This window comes from Sorex araneus, chromosome 2 (assembly GCF_027595985.1).
Source record: "Sorex araneus isolate mSorAra2 chromosome 2, mSorAra2.pri, whole genome shotgun sequence".
Classification (NCBI taxonomy): domain Eukaryota; kingdom Metazoa; phylum Chordata; class Mammalia; order Eulipotyphla; family Soricidae; genus Sorex; species Sorex araneus.
The window spans coordinates 70,176,754-70,195,068 of record NC_073303.1 but is presented as its reverse complement, the minus strand read 5'-3'; the positions used below and the strand labels follow the sequence as shown (position 1 = coordinate 70,195,068).

At 37.1% G+C, this 18,315-nt stretch overlaps 1 protein-coding gene across 1 annotated transcript in view; it reads left to right on the top strand.

The window, feature by feature from the left end:
- ZC2HC1A (zinc finger C2HC-type containing 1A) overlaps positions 1–17,072 on the top strand; it is a 44,478-nt gene extending 27,406 nt beyond the window's left edge. Inside the window, exons 6-9 of the mRNA XM_055126386.1 lie at positions 1,132–1,231; positions 1,878–1,977; positions 11,010–11,117; positions 14,412–17,072. Coding sequence (XP_054982361.1) covers positions 1,132–1,231; positions 1,878–1,977; positions 11,010–11,117; positions 14,412–14,574 — 471 coding nt within the window. The 3' untranslated portion in view covers positions 14,575–17,072. The remainder of the gene's footprint in view (positions 1–1,131; positions 1,232–1,877; positions 1,978–11,009; positions 11,118–14,411) is intronic.
- The last annotated feature ends 1,243 nt before the right edge of the window (positions 17,073–18,315 follow it).

Genomic DNA, 18,315 nt, shown 5'->3' with positions numbered 1-18,315 from the left:
TTTACATACTTAAACCAGTTTATATTCACCAATAGTGAATTAAGGTTTCATTATCTCCTGATTCTGGTCAGCACTTGTGTTTCTGGCCTTTTGATATAGGACTCTCTCATTGTGTGAGGGGAGTTTCACTGTTATTTTGATGGTTGTGTCACTGTCATCTTGATGGTTATTTGTATTTCTCTAATAGTCAGTGATAAACATTGTTTTTTTCATGTGTTGGCTATCTGCAAGTTTTCTTTGGAAAGTATTTGCTCCGGCACCTAAAAAATAATAGAGAGAGAGAAGGGCGCTTGCCCTGCACACAACTGACCGGGGTTCAACCCCGACGTCCTGTATGATTTCCCCAGGCCTCCCAGGAGTGATCCCTGAGCTCAGAGGCACGAAAGAAAACAAAAAGAAAGTGCTTGTTCATTTATTCTCCCCATTTAAGAAGCATTTTGTTTTCTGCTGCAGTTGCCTATTTTTTTGAGTGCTTTATATTATCTTGGATGACATAAGCCCTTGTTTAATCTGCAACATGTGGGTATTTATAACCATTTGCTAGAATTTACTAATTAATTTAAAAAAAAAGTTTCTTTTACAATGTCAACATTTTTTAGTTTTACATGGTCGCAATTATTTTTGTACTTATTTTTCTTGTCTATGAAATCAGTATTGAAGGTACTTCTGAAATTGTATTATGAATGTTAGCTTATGATTTGAGGGATGTATTTTATGGTTATATATATATGGTTATATATAATATAAATAGTGTATATGCCCCCTCTTCTGCATTATTGACTGTTTCTAAATTTTTATGTTAGTATTTGTGTTATTTGTTATCTTAACATTGAAGAATTTTTTTTTCTGTTCAAACAGTTTTTATGTCTGTGAACTGTGACATGTTAATCAGTCTGTTTTAGCAGTGGAGGCAACTGAGCCCAAAGGCCAGTTTTGAGCGGGGCTGTAGTTTGGGAAGTCTCTCTCAGAGGTGTTGCATTATTTTAATTTTCACACTCTCAATTTGAACACTCCAGTAGCTCATGGAAGGGTTGCTCACCGAAGAGAAAAATGAGGACTGTTTTCTTTCAACGCCTAGTTTGTCGGCTGTTAAAGTGATGTTGATAAAATATTTCATTTTTATTATTTTAGTATAAGCCGCCTGCACTTAAAAAGTCTAACTCTCCTGGAACTGCGCCGTCGGGACCGTCACGGTTACCACAGCCCAGTGGCACTAGCAAAACTGTTGTAGGTAATGAGATCTCTGAGAGAACTTGCCTCTCAGTCTTTATTTTTTAAGATTAAATTGTGTTGGTAAAGAGGAAATAACGATAGTGGTCTTTCTGGATTATTAAACTAGATTCATAATTAGGAAGAGTTACAGAGATTATTTCTGAATAAAATATCAATAGCCTCTATTAGAGGTGATTTATAATCCTTGTTTTTTAAAAATTTAATTTGCTGTCCTTAATGTCATTAACGATTCATATGTTCAGAGTAATTAATAAAGTTCTTGAATTTTTTCTTTATGATATTTTCCTCATGATATTTTCATGATATTTTCTTCTCATTTCACATGAGTCGTTCATACTTTTCTGAACGTGACAATTGTCCTTACTAGACAAATAGTTTGACCAATATGTTGACTTTTAAAATGAACATTTATTTGTAAATTGTAAGAAAAATAGAGAAATTAAAAATCAAAGATGCTTTGTGTTATTTATGCTGGATATTTCATTAAATTAGCTTCTTCATTGATAATTTATTTTCATTTATGTTGACCAAGATATTTTGGCTTTGAAAGCATTATTTTCCTTATGGGAATGCTTTTTAAAAAAAAAAAAGGTGACTTTTCTTTTTCAGAGTGTTGTTAAAACTAATACCTTTTTTATTGTAAGGTGTGACTTCAGGTAAAGTGTCTTCCGTTAGCAGCTCTGTGGGAAATAAACTTCAGACCTTATCTCCTTCCCATAAAGGGATAGCAGCGCCTCAGGCAGGGTAAGTATACTGAATTAATTTCACAGGTGATGTTATTTTCAATTTTTTTTGCTAATATTGATGGTCAGGTACACACATTCTGCAATGGAAGGTGTAAAATAGCTATTTTGGAAGACAATCTGGTGGTATTTATCAGGATCTTTACAAAATACTAATATTTTGGGGCCAGAGAAGATGGTACCAGGCTAAAGGCGTGTGTCTTACATGTTGCTCACCCCTGTTAAATACCACAGGGTTCTCTGAGCATTGCTGGGTACAGCCCCCGAGATCCCTGAGGATCAAGGAACGGGGTGGCCTGGGTCATCTCTGTCACTGCAGAACCTGGGCAACACTGCTTCCTCTTCCCTCGTGAACTTCTGGCCCGGCCCAGTTAGACAGGAATTCCTAGGAGAGGCACTGGGTCCCAGAGCACTGCTTTGGACGTCCAACCCCCACACCAACAAAAACAAACAAAACAATATCAAGAATGGTGTACCTTTTAATTGAATAATTTTATTTTTGTCAATTTACGGAAATAATTTGAAATGTGCAAGATTTTTGTAACGAGCTTGACCTATTAGTACTGCGATATCAGGCATTCTGCTGGATGTTTTAGGTGTATTACAATACCCCACTACAAAGGACAAAGGATGAGGAAAGCAAAACAGTCTGCTTAAAGAGTCAGGTATTAAGAATTCAAAGGAGGGCACACACTGGCATACCCTTGACTATAAACAATCTTGTCGTGTTCTATTGAGAAAGGACAAAAACAGCAAGACATTAAGGCATTACTGTCATGTCACGAGAAGAACAGTCACCTAAATGCTTAGTGTTGTTTGCAAAGTGAAGTTGGGAAGTCTGCCAAGCGAACGGGTAGTTGAAAGAGACAGTGTGGGAGCTGGAGAGTGCAGTGGGTAGGGCGCTGGCCTTGCACACAGCTGACCCGGGCCCGATCCCCAGCACCCCACACAGGACACCACGCACTGCACGGAATGACCTCTGAGCGGAGAGTCCCAGCAGTAAGCCCCGAGCATGACTGGGTGTGACCCAATTTAAAAAAAGACTATGTTAAGGTATTAATGTGGGTAATTTTTAAAAATAATATACATTGTATATTATGTATAGTAATTTTCTAATTTGCTGTTATAAAATACTTGAGTCCTCTTTGGGAGGGGGCGCTTTCCAAGCAGTGCTCAGGGGGCCCAGTGGCCACTCCCTGCCGTTCTTGGCCAACCAAGGATTGCTTCGTGTCAGCACCCAGTGGTAAAACTGTGATTGGCTGTTTCGGTCACTTTTCTCCTGGGTTAGTACACTGAATATTTAGCTCAGTATTAACAGTAATTTGTATTTTCACTTTGCAAATCATTTTTGCCAGATCACAGCACACTGCCTTCCATGACAGATTACAGTATCATTTTCAGCTGGTTGTGATGCTCACTGTCACAGTCACTGTCATCCCATTGGTCATCAGTTTGCACGAGCGGGCACCAGTAACGTCTCCATCATGAGACTTGTTACTGTTTTTGGCATATCGGGTACGCCACGGGTAGCTTGCCAGGCTCTGCCGTGTGAGTGAGATACTCTTGGTAGCTTGCCAGGCTCTCTGAGAGGGGCGGAGGAATCGAACCCAGGTCAGCCGCGTGCAAGGCAAATGCCCTACCGCTGTGCTATAGTTTTATTTACTGTGAATTATAATTAAAAGCTGATGTGTTTAGAACCTTTCTTATCATATTGTGGTTTTTATTCATTGAGAATATTAAATTGTGCAGATAGGTGCCCTGTTTTCTTAATGTATGTGAAGTTTCCTTACATAATAAAAAGGGACATTGAGTTTGTATTAGAAAATGAGGCTTCTAGACTATAATTTTTCTTAGTAAATGACTTATGCATATACTTTTTTCTCTCTTTCACCGTAACAACATTGTATCTACTTAGATCTTGAAAACTGATCTCAGAAATTTGACATTTACGCAATCTGTAGGAGAAAAATACTTTTATAATATAGTAAAGATTTTCAGCACATTAGTTTTATGAATTATTTACTACTAATAATTATTTACTGCTAATAAGTCTCTATCTCTGTCTCTGTGTCTCTTTCTTTCTCTCTCATTTTCAGCTAGTGGGTGAAAACAGTAATATTTGCTTCTCGTTAGAGCATTAAATTAAGAAAACTGTTTTTGCCAACTCAGAGTATATTCTTTTTTTAGTCAGTATTTCCAATTGTTCTAGTGATGAGAGAATACAGCACACAAGACCTCAAATACTTAATGTCTTGCTTTTTTTGTCCTTTTTGGGTCACACCCGGAAGAATTCGGGTTACTGCCTCTAAACTCAGGAGTTACTCCTATCAATGCACTGGATGCTGGGGATCAAACTGGGACGCCATCTGGAAGCCCAGCTGTACTATCACTCCGGGTCCCAGTGTCTTGCTTTTTACAGTGTTTTTTACAGAACATTGTCACCTCTCCTTTGGCTATTAGGTCACACCTGCCTATGCACAGGGGTTACTCCTGGCTCTGCACTCAGGAATTACTCCTGGTGTTGCTCAGGAGACCATATGAGATGCTGGGAATCGAACCCCGGTCAGCCGTGTGCAAGGGAAATGCACTACCTCCTTTCGAGCCCCGAAAGTATAGCTTTATTAATGAACTAATTTCGGTTTTGAGGGCACACCCTGCATGCTCAGAGTTCAGTGCTGACTCTGTATCCAGGGATCACTTGGTGGTGCTTGGGGCACATATGTGCTGTCAGGGATTGAACTGGGGTCAGCCTGGTGCACAGCATGTGACTCAATCCCTGTATGCCTCTCTGGCCCCTGAAAGTAAAGATTGAAACTTGTCATTTATTTTCACAGATGGGACTGTTGTTGCAGGTCATTAGAGTTATTTAGAACTTTCCCCAGAGGTTGGTGTTCCATGGAGCCAAATGATTGATCCAGTACTCTTTTTGATTAATGGTTGAGTTGAAAGAACACCCAGGAATTAAAAATGCATGTTCATACTGATTGTAACCAAAGTATAGGTGCCATTTTAAGGAGACATATTTGAACTTCCTGTGTGATTGAGTTTCTATTCCATGAAGTACGTATTGCTTAGTCTCCAGCATAGTCTACAGTATGCTTCTGTAGATATACTTGGTTCATAATACTCTTGATTTTCCTTAGCAGCAGCAAGATTACATTTATTTATTTGTTTATCCTTGTTTTAATTCATTCCAGACCTTGGATATAAGATAATTGTCATTCTTCGACATATTTCTTTAAAGAAATGTTGCAGAAAGACACACCAAAAACATTGGTCTCAGTTGTTCCATGATGATTATCAGATTAAAATTCTAATCCTCCAGTGTTACTTAAAAATGACATAATGAAATGGATCTCTGTGTGCTTTCTAAGCATTTATGTATTCTAAAAAAATCTCAGATGATATATCAATTTGGTATAAAAGTGATCAACACAGGTGAATTTTCTTTTGTAACTTACAAGGCTCCTAAAGTTAGGAAAAACGTGTAAAAACAGTTCTCTGGGTTCCTTTTCTCATTACTTCTTTAGATCAGTTGCTGATGTTTTGCAAGATCCAGCAAGACAAAAAAGAAACTTTGGCAAAGAAAAAAATCAATTGGGTGAAAGCCTTTATATTCCCTTTAAAAATGTGTCACCATTTTTTTAAAAATTTTTTATCAAGTATCCTTTCATCTTATAGCTGTGTTGAGTTATTTTTAATGCTTATAGAAGTTGAAGAACTGAAATAAAAGGATTGATAAGCAAGGAATTATGAACAAAGAAGTTTTCATGTTTAATAAAATAAATAAGAATACATGAGAAGTTGTATATTTTGTGATCTCTATACTTGGCTGAGATACTTGAAGAGCTTGGGAGGCCTCCACTTATAAACTAGAATGATTACTCCACCATTGACTATTATGTTATTTAAAAATCATATGCACTAATATTTAATATTTTAAAATACTTTTTGTGTTCTTATGATTATACTTGCGATTTCATTTATTTATTTATTCAAAGTCACGGAAGAGCCTGGCAAGCTTCCCATGGCGTATTCGATATGCCAAATACAGTAATAATAACAGGACTCATTCCCCTAACCCTGAAAGAGCCTCCAATCGTTGGGAAAGACGAGTAAGGAGAAGCTGCTAAAATACTCAGGGCTGGGACGAATGGAGATGTTACTGGTGCCCACTCGAGCAAATCAATGAACAATGAGATGACAGTGATGACAGTGACAGTGTATAGTGATGATTATACTTTAACTTCAGTATAACGTAACAAAAAATGTAAATTTGGTATAAATTTAAATCATTTTTACTTATGATTTACTTTTATACGGTACTTATATTTTTAAATTAATTTTTCTATTTTTATTGAGAATTGATTTATAATTTCAGTAGCTTTTTATTTTTGAGAATGAAAATAAGATCTTTTCCAATCCACAGATGCCTTTTGTAAGATAATTACTGCTTGAACTGCAATGTTTAGATCATTGTTATGCAATTCCAAGAAAAAATCTGACTTATTAATTAAAATCACAAAAAGGTATTATTTTCCAGTAAGCTTTCACCTACACAGTCTATCATATTTTGACTTCAAATGTTCTGTGGCGCTGGAGAGAGCATGCAGGGGTTACGGTGCATACCCTGCACACAGCTCCACCAGCACCCCTGTAACGCCCATGGGTTGGTCCTGAAGGCCGCTGAGCATCAGCGGGGGGACCGGGAAGGCTTTGGAGTTCTCGCAGGGAACCAGCAGCCCACGCCTGGGCGCGTTGGGGCCCGGGTGCTCCTGAGCACTGCTGGGAAGTAGACCTTAGAAGGGGGAAAGACAGAAACATTATTTACTTGGTTGCTTTTTCTATTTGGCATTTGAGGATGTAGGAAAAAACTTCTCACTCCGGGGAAGGGGAAATAGTCGGTTATTTCACAGCTTCAATAGTAGCACCATCCAGTCTGTTTTATTTATCAGAATTGTCCACTTTTTGTTTACTCCTAACTTAATGAATTTTATTTGAAATAATTGAAACTTCTTTAGGTTTCTTTCTTTTTCCTTTTCTTTTCTTTTTTTCTTTTTGGCTTTTTTGGTTCACACCCAGTGATGCTCAGGGGTGACTCTTGGCTCTGCATGAGGAATTGCTCCTGGTGGTGCTCGGGGGACCGTCTAAGATGCCTGGAATTCAGCCGTGTGCCAGGTGAACGCGCTCCCAGCTGCACTATTGCTCCGGCACCGCCTTAGGTCTCTATCTGTTCCATGGCTCTGTTACTTCGAAACGTGGCACTGACTTGGGTGTCCAGCAGGACTAATCGGATCATCTTTCTAATCAGAATTTTCACTTCTGACAATGAACATTATATGAACTGAGGATTCCTTTCTGTTTGTTTGGGGGCCATACCTGACCATGCTCAGGGGTTTACTTGTGACTCAGCTCTCAGGAATTATTCCTGGCGGTGCTTGGGGAACCCGGGATCGAACCCGGGTCGGCCATGTGCGAGGCAAGCGCCTACCTGCTGTACTGTCCAGCTCCCTAGGATTCTTTCTGACATTAGTCTTTACCTTGGCAGTTAGAAAATTAAGACTTTGGGGGAGGGTTAGATTTTTGATGTACCAGAATAACGTCTTTTAAAAAAGCCATTTATATAAGGAAACAAACAAGAGCAATTTCCTTATGGGTACATCTTTATATATTTTAATAGTAAGATGGACAAGTTAGGCCCTCCACTTCGAACTGGAAGACATATGCAAAGGTTCTATGACAGTGATACAAAATCAGACAGTGCCATCCAAAGACATGAGTTATTACCCATTTACAAGTAAGTATTTGTAACTAACTGAGTTTGGTTAATCTTTTTCCAGTATTTTCTTGAAGTTTTTAATATAATACTATAACTTGTATAATTTAATACTTAAAAGGTCTTATTTTATGCTTTTGAAGTCAAGAAATGGAAAATGGTCTTTTGAAACTTAAAAACACTTTGGTTTTTATAGCACAATCTGTCATCCTAAATAATGCATAGTTAGATCAAAGTTTTTTCCATTAATTTTTATAGGGTTGGAATGGCAGTCACCTTCAAGAATTGCTACTTTTACTAAGTTTAAGGAGTACTACTTATAAAAAGAGTATGGGGAATATTTTGCCATGTATATGAAATAAGATTGCTAGGTTATCTTTTCGTTAAACAGGTGAAAAAATTATTACAAATCAAGAGAAAAATCTTAGAAAACTTTTTATTTTAGAGATTTTTACTTCTTCTATAGCTGTAAAATTTGCATACCACAAGGAAATGATACCACTAGGTTCTGTGCCATTTTGATACTGCACAGCAGATTAATCAGAGAGACCAGTGTGGCTGTGGAAGTTATTTTGGAACGCTTCCTTATAAATATTTAAGATTCACAGATTGGAATCCTAATACCAAATCTACCTCTCTGATTTAAAGGTGATGAAATTAATAACTTATTTGAGTCAGAAAATATATTATTTAGCAGAAGTAACATAGCCAAGGCCTGCTATTACATTCTGCTGGGTATGAGAAGCACCGTCTTTCTTTACCCTCGGAGGCAGCAGTAAGACGGATTTGAGTCCAGGTCCAAAATGATTTTTTGCTCTTGTTGGAGCTGTCACAGTTTACAACTATAGAATAAGGATTGCACTTTTCAGGTGCTGACCTATGAGAAGAATGTTTCCCATGTGAGAGTGGTATGACACATTGTAAGCATTAAAACATTTCTTCCCACTGTCTTAAGAATTACTAAAACTGTGTTCCAGAGAGATCGATAGGACAGCGGGTGTGGTGCTTGCCTTGCACATGGCAGACCCTTGTTACATCTCCGGCAACTCATTGGGTTCCCCGAGCACCACCAGGGCTGATCCCTGAGTGCAAAGCCAGGAGCAAGTCCTGAGCACCACTGGGTGTTCTCCCAACGCCCCCATGCCACTCCCCCCCCCAAAAAAAAGAATGTCTAAAACATTTTTTGTCAGTAAGATTCACCTCAGAGAAAACGTTATTAAAAATGCATGATAATCCTTTACTATTGGTAGCCACTGTTGATGCCTTATATATTTTTTCTGAATTTTAAGACTTTTTTAATTATCTGAAGGGTTTTATATTGACAATGTATGTATACATGAGTATGCTTAAGTTATTTATATATCATGTATTTAATTATGTGAATGATTAAGTTTTCTAGTAAGACTATGATCTAGAGCCATAAGTGACCTTTTCAATTCCTAGGATATTCCCTGTGGGAATTCGATTTTTGCAGTGTTACTTAAGTTTAAAAAATACCTTTAAAAGGCGCTTCCATTGTTCTAAAACACCCATAGAGGATGTGTGTGAATGTGAGTAGAGTGAATTTTAGATTCGGCCTAGCAGTGTCTGTTTAGTAAGCCCAGAGTGACTCATCTATACACCAAGATGATATTTGCTTGTAGAAGCTTAGACATACTTTAAAGAAATTAGCCATAGCATCCTCTGTGAAGGGCACCATTGCATGCGAATATAGATTTGGTAGTAGGATCCGCCAGGTTTCACGTTTTAACTACTCTGGTCACACAGGAGCTTCTCAATTTACTTCAACTCTCTGCACATGAATTTCTTTAACTTTTCTTTTGTGAAGATTAAATATAGTGGGACATGTTATATTACTGTATCTAACATTATTTTTTATTAAAAATTTCATAGAAAGTATTTGAAAAATTGTTATTGTTACCTGCATATGATTAGAGGTAGCTGTTTCCAATCTTAGGACACCTTCCTCACCTTTTGTAATATAAGCAGAGAAGGATTTAGGCCACAGGTTACAAAGTTGGTATCTATCTAAAGGCGTTTTAAGACAGACTCTACTTATTTATGTAACAACAGTGCTTATCTATCAAATGAAAATATTTGACTTAAATTGATAAAAAGGAAGGTGAAAATGAACCCTTTATCAAACATCTGGTTCCTAATTCTGCAACTTACTAGTTGTGGCAGAACAGTTAATTTTCTTAATTACTATTTGATTCATTTGAAAAAAGGAAGTATTTTTTTCCTGCCTGCCTCATAAGATGATCTGAAAGATTAACTAAATTTATGTGTTGAAGACAATTAGAAATGTATTGGGCATGTCATAGTTGACATGCTGTAGTGGGCATAACACCACTTCATCATGTTCGCTTGCACTAATTCATATATAGTAGTAGCAGTATCGATAGTGTGAGTGATAGTAGCAGCTTCTTCATCAATGATGCTGGGTATTGATCTGAAGTATGTTTTACTTCCCCTAACATAAGTGATGATGGTCATAGTTTGTTAATTGGAAGATTCAGACTTAAAAAGGTTGATCTCCATCACCGAGTTCTTGCATGCCAGTTGGTTTTCCATGGGAATTCATCTGAATCCCAAAGCTTGTACTTTAACCCCGCTGTTATCATGCCTCGAAGTTTCATGATTCCTGAAATTCTAGAAAAGAAATTCAGTGCTCTTCCAACCAAAACTCCTATTCCACTGATACCAGCTATCCAGGCTATTGGTGAAATGAAGAAAATTTGGTCTACAACGAAAAATATTTTTAACCCTTTTTTATTTCCGTTGCTGTTTCCAAGTTGCTGTTTTTTTTTCTAAATGAAAATTCTTGTAGTAATATGGCGTACTAATGTTTGATTCTTTTTTACCTACATCTCCTATGGCTAATACATTATTTAATGATCATAAGCACTTAACAAAATATACCTCTGTTTTGAGGAAACTATAGATTTATACTTTTAGAATGATTACTTTTGTGATGGTTAATCTATAAATTTTATTAGTAACATACATACTTTAATAACTGATACTCCTAGTAATGGTAGAAAGTGTAAATTGCTTTGGCTTATACTTAGTATTAACTACTGTTGCTTTTCGATTTAAAGAGTTATTTAGATTATAATCCTTTGATTTACTTCTACAGCCTGTTATTAATTATGCAAGCAAGCAAATCGAGTATATATGCTTGCTATTAACTAAGTTTTGTTATTTCATCTTGTATGCTTGCTATTAACTAAGTTTTGTTATTTCATCTTTTCTAGAACTAACATCAAACCTCGAAATTCCACACCACCTAGTTTGGCACGAAATCCTGCCTCAGGTGTACTAACAAACAAAAGAAAAACATATAATGAGAGCAACACATGCAGGTATGTTCAGCTTGGTGTACTAGTAGTGGAAATTAAAATGTGCAGTTTTCCGAAATATGTATTAGGCTGAAGTAATAGCACAGCGGTTGGGCGTTCGCCTTTCACGCGGCCGACCGGTGTTCGATTCCTCCGCCCCTCTCGGAGAGCCCGGCAAGCTACTGAGAGTATGGAGCCCGCACGGCAGAACCTGGCAAGCTACCCATGCGTATTGGATATGCCAGAAACAGTAACAATAAGTCTCTCAATGAGAGACGTTACTGGTGCCCACTTGAACAATTCAATGAGCAACGGGATGACAGTGACAGTATTGGGGTAATTTATAGAAAATTGAATATTATGAATTATGAGATCTTTTAAATTGTGCAATATGGAAACAATTTGGACATAGTCTTTCCCTTTTCTTTAGTTATTGTTATAAAGGATCAAAGATAATTTATTTCCACCAGATTTCATAGCTGAACTGCAAAATGGTGGTTTTTACTCTATAAATCAAATAATAGGTCCTTCAAAATACTAAGATTCTTGCTGAGCGGGGTGCCCCCAAACAACTGAAAGCAAAACCCAAACTGGGAAGAAGGAGAATAATAAAGCACGTTTTATACTGAACTCAAGATTAACTCACTTCAAGTTCAGTGTTGAAAGCAGTTCTGTAACTTCAGGGCTTCCACATGGTCCTTTGCTCAGGCGGCACTTGGCAGCAGCCTTGGGCGCCCACAGCGGTGCCAGGATCCAGCCGTGTCGGCTGTGCAGAAGGCAAGTTCCTCTCTCTTCAGCCCCATGTTAGGCCTGTTTTAGGATATTACCAGTTCCCTGTCCTCCTGCTTCCTGTTTTTTCAGCCTGTTTGTGTATGTTTTCATTTAGCACGTTTCCACCCTCTAGTTCATTTTTTTTTTTTGCACAATAACTCAGTGGTCCTCAATTATGTTAGCTGCTGCTTATCTGAACTTCAAATCTGAGTGAAAAGCAAACTTCAGTGTATGTTTTAATTGGAGGACCTTTTCAACTTTTTATAAAAGGTTGCTGTTATTCTTATTATTTGGTGTTTGGGCCATATCCAGAAGTTCTGGGAGCTACTCCAGGGACTGGGTCTTTGACAGCCAATCCGAAGGGTGCCCGGGGACTATGTATTTGTTGGGGATCAAACCTGGGCCTCTGGAGTATAAAGTACATGCTTCAGACTCTTGAGCTGATCTCCTGACTCTGCACTCAGGAATCAGTCCTGGCGGGCTTGGGGCCCCTCTTAAGCTCACATATTCCTTGAGGGATGTCTCCTGCCTTGCCTACGTCTGTGTCTTAGTCGTCCCTTACTGCACTACTTGTCTGGTCCGCTGTTCCCAGCAGAATGTTCCCTGCATTGCCCCTGCATTGCAGCTCTGATGCACGGCTGCATCTTTCCTTACTAAACATGCTTCACCCATGAGACTGTCCAGATCTGGGGGCTCGTTTCAGCAGGGGGGCTGCCACGTTATGAGGCTGGACTTCCTTGGCCGTGCAGACAGTACTGAAATAGTTTTTCTTGTATATCTTTATTGACGGGCTGGAGCGGTAGCACAGCAGGCAGGGTGTTTGCCTTGCCCGAGGCCAACCCAGGTTTGATTCCTCTGCCCCTCTCAGAGAGCCCAGCAAGCTACCAAGAGTATCCCACCTGCATGGCAGAGCCTGGCAAACTACCTGTGGTGTATTCAATATGCCAAAAACAGTAACTAGTTTCACAATGGAGTTGTTACTGGTGCCCGCTCGAGCAAATCGATGAGCAGCGGGATGACAGTGATAGTGATAGCAGTGATCTTTATTGACGGTGATGAGATAATCCCTTCATTTATTACTTCTGATTAGTTACTATATTCTTTGTGGTTTAAAACAATTTTATCCACAGCTATAAGTTTGTCCTCTGGGGGCTGGAGCGATAGCACAGTGGGTAGGGCGTTTGCCTTGCACGCGGCCAACCCGGGTTCGAATCCCAGCATCCCATATGGTCCCCTGAGCACCACCAGGGGTAATTCCTGAGTGCATGAGCCAGGAATGACCCCTGTGCATTGCCGGGTGTGACCCAAAAAGCAAAAAAAAAAAAAAAAAAAGTTTGTCCTCTGTATCCAAGAGTACCCTGGTTGCAAGAGATTATAGTGGTTCCATAGTCTGTCTTTAGTGCGCTGAAATAAGAGGGAAAGGACTTTTCGAGCACTCAGTGTTGACATTTGACTTTCTCATCAATACAGCTTTTAGGTCTCGTTGGATTTTATCAGAAAGTTCAGTGATTCTTTGTATTACCCTTAAACTGCTTAATTCAGGAATTGCCCAAATTGGAGTGTACCTGAAATTCACCAAATTGGAGTGTAGCAGGAATTCTCCTCTGGGGAATTTTTTTTTTCTGTTGTGATGCTTATAGTTTCTTGGCAGTTTAAGAGTTCTCATTAAGGTAACTTTAAATATCATATTCTCAAAACATAAGCCAGGAGGGAATGTGAACATCTTACGGGAGTTGGATAGCTGTTTTCCTATCTAACGTTTTACCAGTAGAATCTGAATTGAACCATTGATTCAGTTCTGTGAAAAAAAGCTTATAAAATCAAATGTTGAGCTCTCAATTTGTTGTATTGATGATATAATTCTTCTGATGTTGGTTTTGCCTTCAGCGTTATATTCTGTTACTTGGACATACACAAGGGCTTGTTGAATACTAATTACTGTAATACAAAAATTTAATAATAAAATAAACATTAAGGATATTATAACACAAACCTTATGCATGGGAAGGAAATCTGGAACCAAAAGATGTATATTTCCTCATGGCTAAATTCTTATTTCCTCTTTGTATCTACTTTGGCAGAAATAGTATAGATTCCATCCTCTTCCCATTGTAAATAGAGCCATTAGGAAGCATTTCCATCATTAGCTATTAAAAATTTTAACCAGGACAAATATGATGCTAAGGAAAGCATTTAGAAGTAATAACTAAAAGGTTTGTTTTTATAATCTGAACATGAGCAGCATTAAAAATGAGATAGGGCATTAAAGAGAGAGCACAGTGACTCTTGGCCTTGGCTTGTGGTTTACCCAGCTTCTGTCGGGTCATTTAATATGGTCCCTCCTCTAAACACCGCCAGGGGGGGTCCCTGAGCAGAGCCAGGAGTAGGCCCTGAGTACCAGTACCATTGGGTATGGCCCCAAAACAAAAACAGAAAGTGAAATTAAGCAAACTTATTTATATTGAATGGGTAGTTCTTGTCCCCAGGGTTATATGGTTGAAACTGCTAACAAGGACTTTGTGTTTCTGCTGTTTCTCTGTCCTTCAGACCCGATGGAGACTATGTAGCGTCACTTAATGGTGGAAATGTTAAAGGCATTGAAGGAAATTCTGGACACTTGCCAAAATTCTGCCATGAGTGTGGGACTAAATACCCCGTGGAATGGGCGAAATATTGCTGTGAATGTGGCATTAGAAGAATGATTCTGTGAAAATCCCAAAAGGAAACGACCTAAAATCAGAGTTGGAAGGCTGTTGCTATCTGGACAGCTTTAGCACTTCATCTAGTTAATTTTATGCTAAAATTATTCAAATAATTTTTCAGCAGTTTTTGAAGCATAATCTCTTGCTATATTATCTGTATATATGTGTATATAGTGTACATATACTGTATGTAATAATAAACACCTGAAACCCTAAATTGTGCCATCGAAGAAAATAGTCACTTATGAGACAGAAAATAATTTCAAGTATAATCATTAACTTGGCTGTTATTTTTCTGTGACTGTTGTTAAAGCACATTAAGTATGCCTTCACGAATCCCCGAACTCTTGTGCTCAACCCTGCAAGCTTTATTTTTTAAATCATTACGTTGAATAAGCAGAATAAACATTCTATTGGTGTTTATTCAGAAAGTGTCACCGTAGGATGGGATGCTTGGAATTTTGAAATGGAAGAGAGTATTTTTGTTACATCTAGTTATGTGAGGTCATTCTCCTGTAGAGCTCTTCCAGAATTAACTTTATGAATACTTTCTAAGAAGGAAAAAAATAGCCCTGAGGTTTATGTTTTCTCTATTTGTATTATTATATGTGATATTATATTTGATCTTTATTCATTCTTTGAAAATGTAATTATGCAATTTTCTTTTAAGAGATAAAAGACTAAAAATACAACAGTTCCTTACTCTAATTATAAATTGATGATTTTTACCACTGTGTCTTTTAGTTTAAATACATATGCATATATGTATGTTTATTCTTTTTACTTCCAGTTTTCTTAAAATATCACTTTTGCTGGTTTTTTGCCCAAGTTTCATGTCTGAAGAGTATTTTACTGTGTCATTTTTGCTGAGCTTGAGTATATAACATAAAATGCATAAAATTCCTTGCAAAATTCTACATGTTTATGTCTATGTTTTTGAGTTAGGATAAATTTTCTTAATACATTTTAAAACAAACCTCCTTACCTAATAATAATGTGATCAAGTCTTAGTGAATGGCATGCATGCAGGTAAAAGTATTTAAATGTTAGGGCTGGAGAGATAGTACAGTGGGTAGGGCTCTGGCCTTGCACGCAACCAACCTGCTTTTGATCCCCAGCATCCCATATGGTTCCCTGAGCACCTCTCGGAGTGATCTCTGAGCACAGAACCAGGAGTAAGCTTTGAGCACCAGTGGGTTTTGCCCACACTCCCTCCCCCCAGTATAAATACATACTTTATCATTTAAAGATATTAGAAAGTAAATAAATTTTAGTCCTTTGAAAGTGTAGTTAGATGTAGTTCTGAGTAGGTTAAGAGACTCATTTCTCCTCCTTGCGTCCTTCCTAGTGTTTGATGTTGAAACATCACGTATCACAGTAAAAAGCCACTAAAATATATCATTTTGATGCATAATTCACTTACTCTCATTTAACTTTAATTAAAATGCAAGTTTTAATCGTCATTTTCAGTGTAACATATTTTAGCAGTAGATCTCATCATTTGTGCAACTATATTTAGCAATTCAGTAAAAACTTCTGTTGAATTAAACCTGAGAGTTTATACACTTGGTAAACAAATGTATTACATTTTAGGAAATTTTTAGTTTCTTGTTAATGTTTCTGATTAGCTTTGAAAATCAGTGTAGAAATTTTTGGCTTAGAATTTTTTCTGAAATTTATGTCTACTTAATATGCTTTATTATAAATTATAAGATATAACTTTATTCATTAGGGTATTTTATTTTTAAGGCAGAGAATAAAAACAGTAGAAAAATGATTGTCATTTAACTTACCTTATAATTTCTTTCCTAAAAACAATTTTGGTTGCTTTTTATTCAGTTATCATTTAACTAGAATAAGTAATAAATTTTGGAAAATACTGTATATATATATATATATATATTAGACTTCCATTTTAATAGCTTGTGTTCTTCTGTCTTAATTCATAAGAAGTTATGAAGAAGAACTTAACTGTTATTTTATCTAGGATGAATACTATTTTTTCAACTACTGTTTTATGATCATAAAATTTTTGCCTGCCCAAGGAAGAAATAAAAAGGCCCATGTTTGTTTCTTTAGTAGCAAGCAAATGTATAATGTACCACAGGGAGACAAATTGGTAAGAAATCATTCAATTCCAGAGCTCAGATATTATTATCAACAGTAAGTAGAAGAAATATATTTATAAATTATGAAATAAGTTGTGACAATGTATTTAAATGCATCTTTATATTTTATTTCTCTGACTTCAGTTTGTTGTGCAATATCTTAGTTTCGAAGACTTTCTCAGATCTATGCATCATTTATTTTATTTTTATTTATTTACATAAATCTTTGAAGAAAGAAAAGGATTGTAAGCTTACATTTAAAATGTAAAAATGTATATTATTTTAAAAATTATTAGCTTGGAAAATCAGAATTATGATGGCTGCTGTTTTCTCTTGTTCACTGTTTTTATTATAAATAATGTCTTCATTTTGAAACTGTTCAATAAAGACAAGAAGAAAAAAATGTGAATTGGTTTTTATTAATGCCTTCTAGCCAGATTTAGGTAAAAGAGGAACTGAAATACAAAGACAAATAGAAATTTTTCATAAATGGTTTATTATTGAAGCATTTTCTCAAAAATCCTTGTTATTTCTGTCTTCTTAGAATAATTTTGAAGTGTTATATGTATTTTATCAAAAGAGTTTTAAGTGTCTAGGTATACTGTTTATAGCCAACAACATTTAGCAGTTGAATTTTTTTATAGAGTTGAGGTAGAAGAAAAGAGAAATCTTTGTAGTTAGGTACATTTTACCTAATGGTAAAAGTGCTTGATGGTTGGACAATTATACTTAATTTTTTTTTCTTTTTGGGTCACAGCTGACGATGCTCACGGGTTACTCCTGGCTCTGCACTCAGGAATTACTCCTGGCAGTGCTCAGGGTACCATATGGGATGCTGGGAATCGATCCAGGGTCAGCTGTGTGCAAGGCCAGCGCCCTACCTGCTGTGCTATCGCTCCAGCCCCCATTATACTTAAAATTTTAGTTGTAAGCTGCCCCTCGTGAATGTATGATCATTTTAGAAATGTTTAGGTGGTGTTCAGTTTTTCTCAGACGCATTTTGGATACTTGATCATAGCTAGGACCTCAGGTAGTGATAAATAATAGAGGGAATTACACTTTCAGAGCAAGCAGAGTTTATGTATTTATATTGCAGGCATATGCATTTAATGCTGTAAATAATTCTTTAGTATTAAGTATTACTCTTTTGTTTTGGTGCCACATCTGACAGTGCTCAGGGTTTATTCCTGGCTCTGTGTTCAGGGATAACTCCTGAAGTGCTTGGTGGACCATGTATGGTGGGTGATGAGGAGATTCAGTTCACTCAAGCAAGTCCTTTACTCGCTGTACTATCACTTTGGCCTGAACTAAACGTTTAGTAAGATAGATTGACCTTTTACTATATTAGTAAATATAGCAGTAGAGAATATTAAAGTTAAGTGAGAATGATAATCATTTTAATTTTTGCTTAGAATTTTAATTTACATATATTTTTAGTTTGGGGACCACACCTAGCCATGCTTATTCCTGGCTCTGTGCTTAGGTATCACTCCTGCTGGAGTTTGGGGGCCATATGTGTTGCGGGGGAGTCAAACCTGGGTCAGCCATATGCAAGGCAAGTGCCTTAACTCCTGTGTTATCCCTTCAGCCCCAGAAATTTTAAAAACCAGAAAACTGGTTTCTGTAGATTTTGTTTTTTAA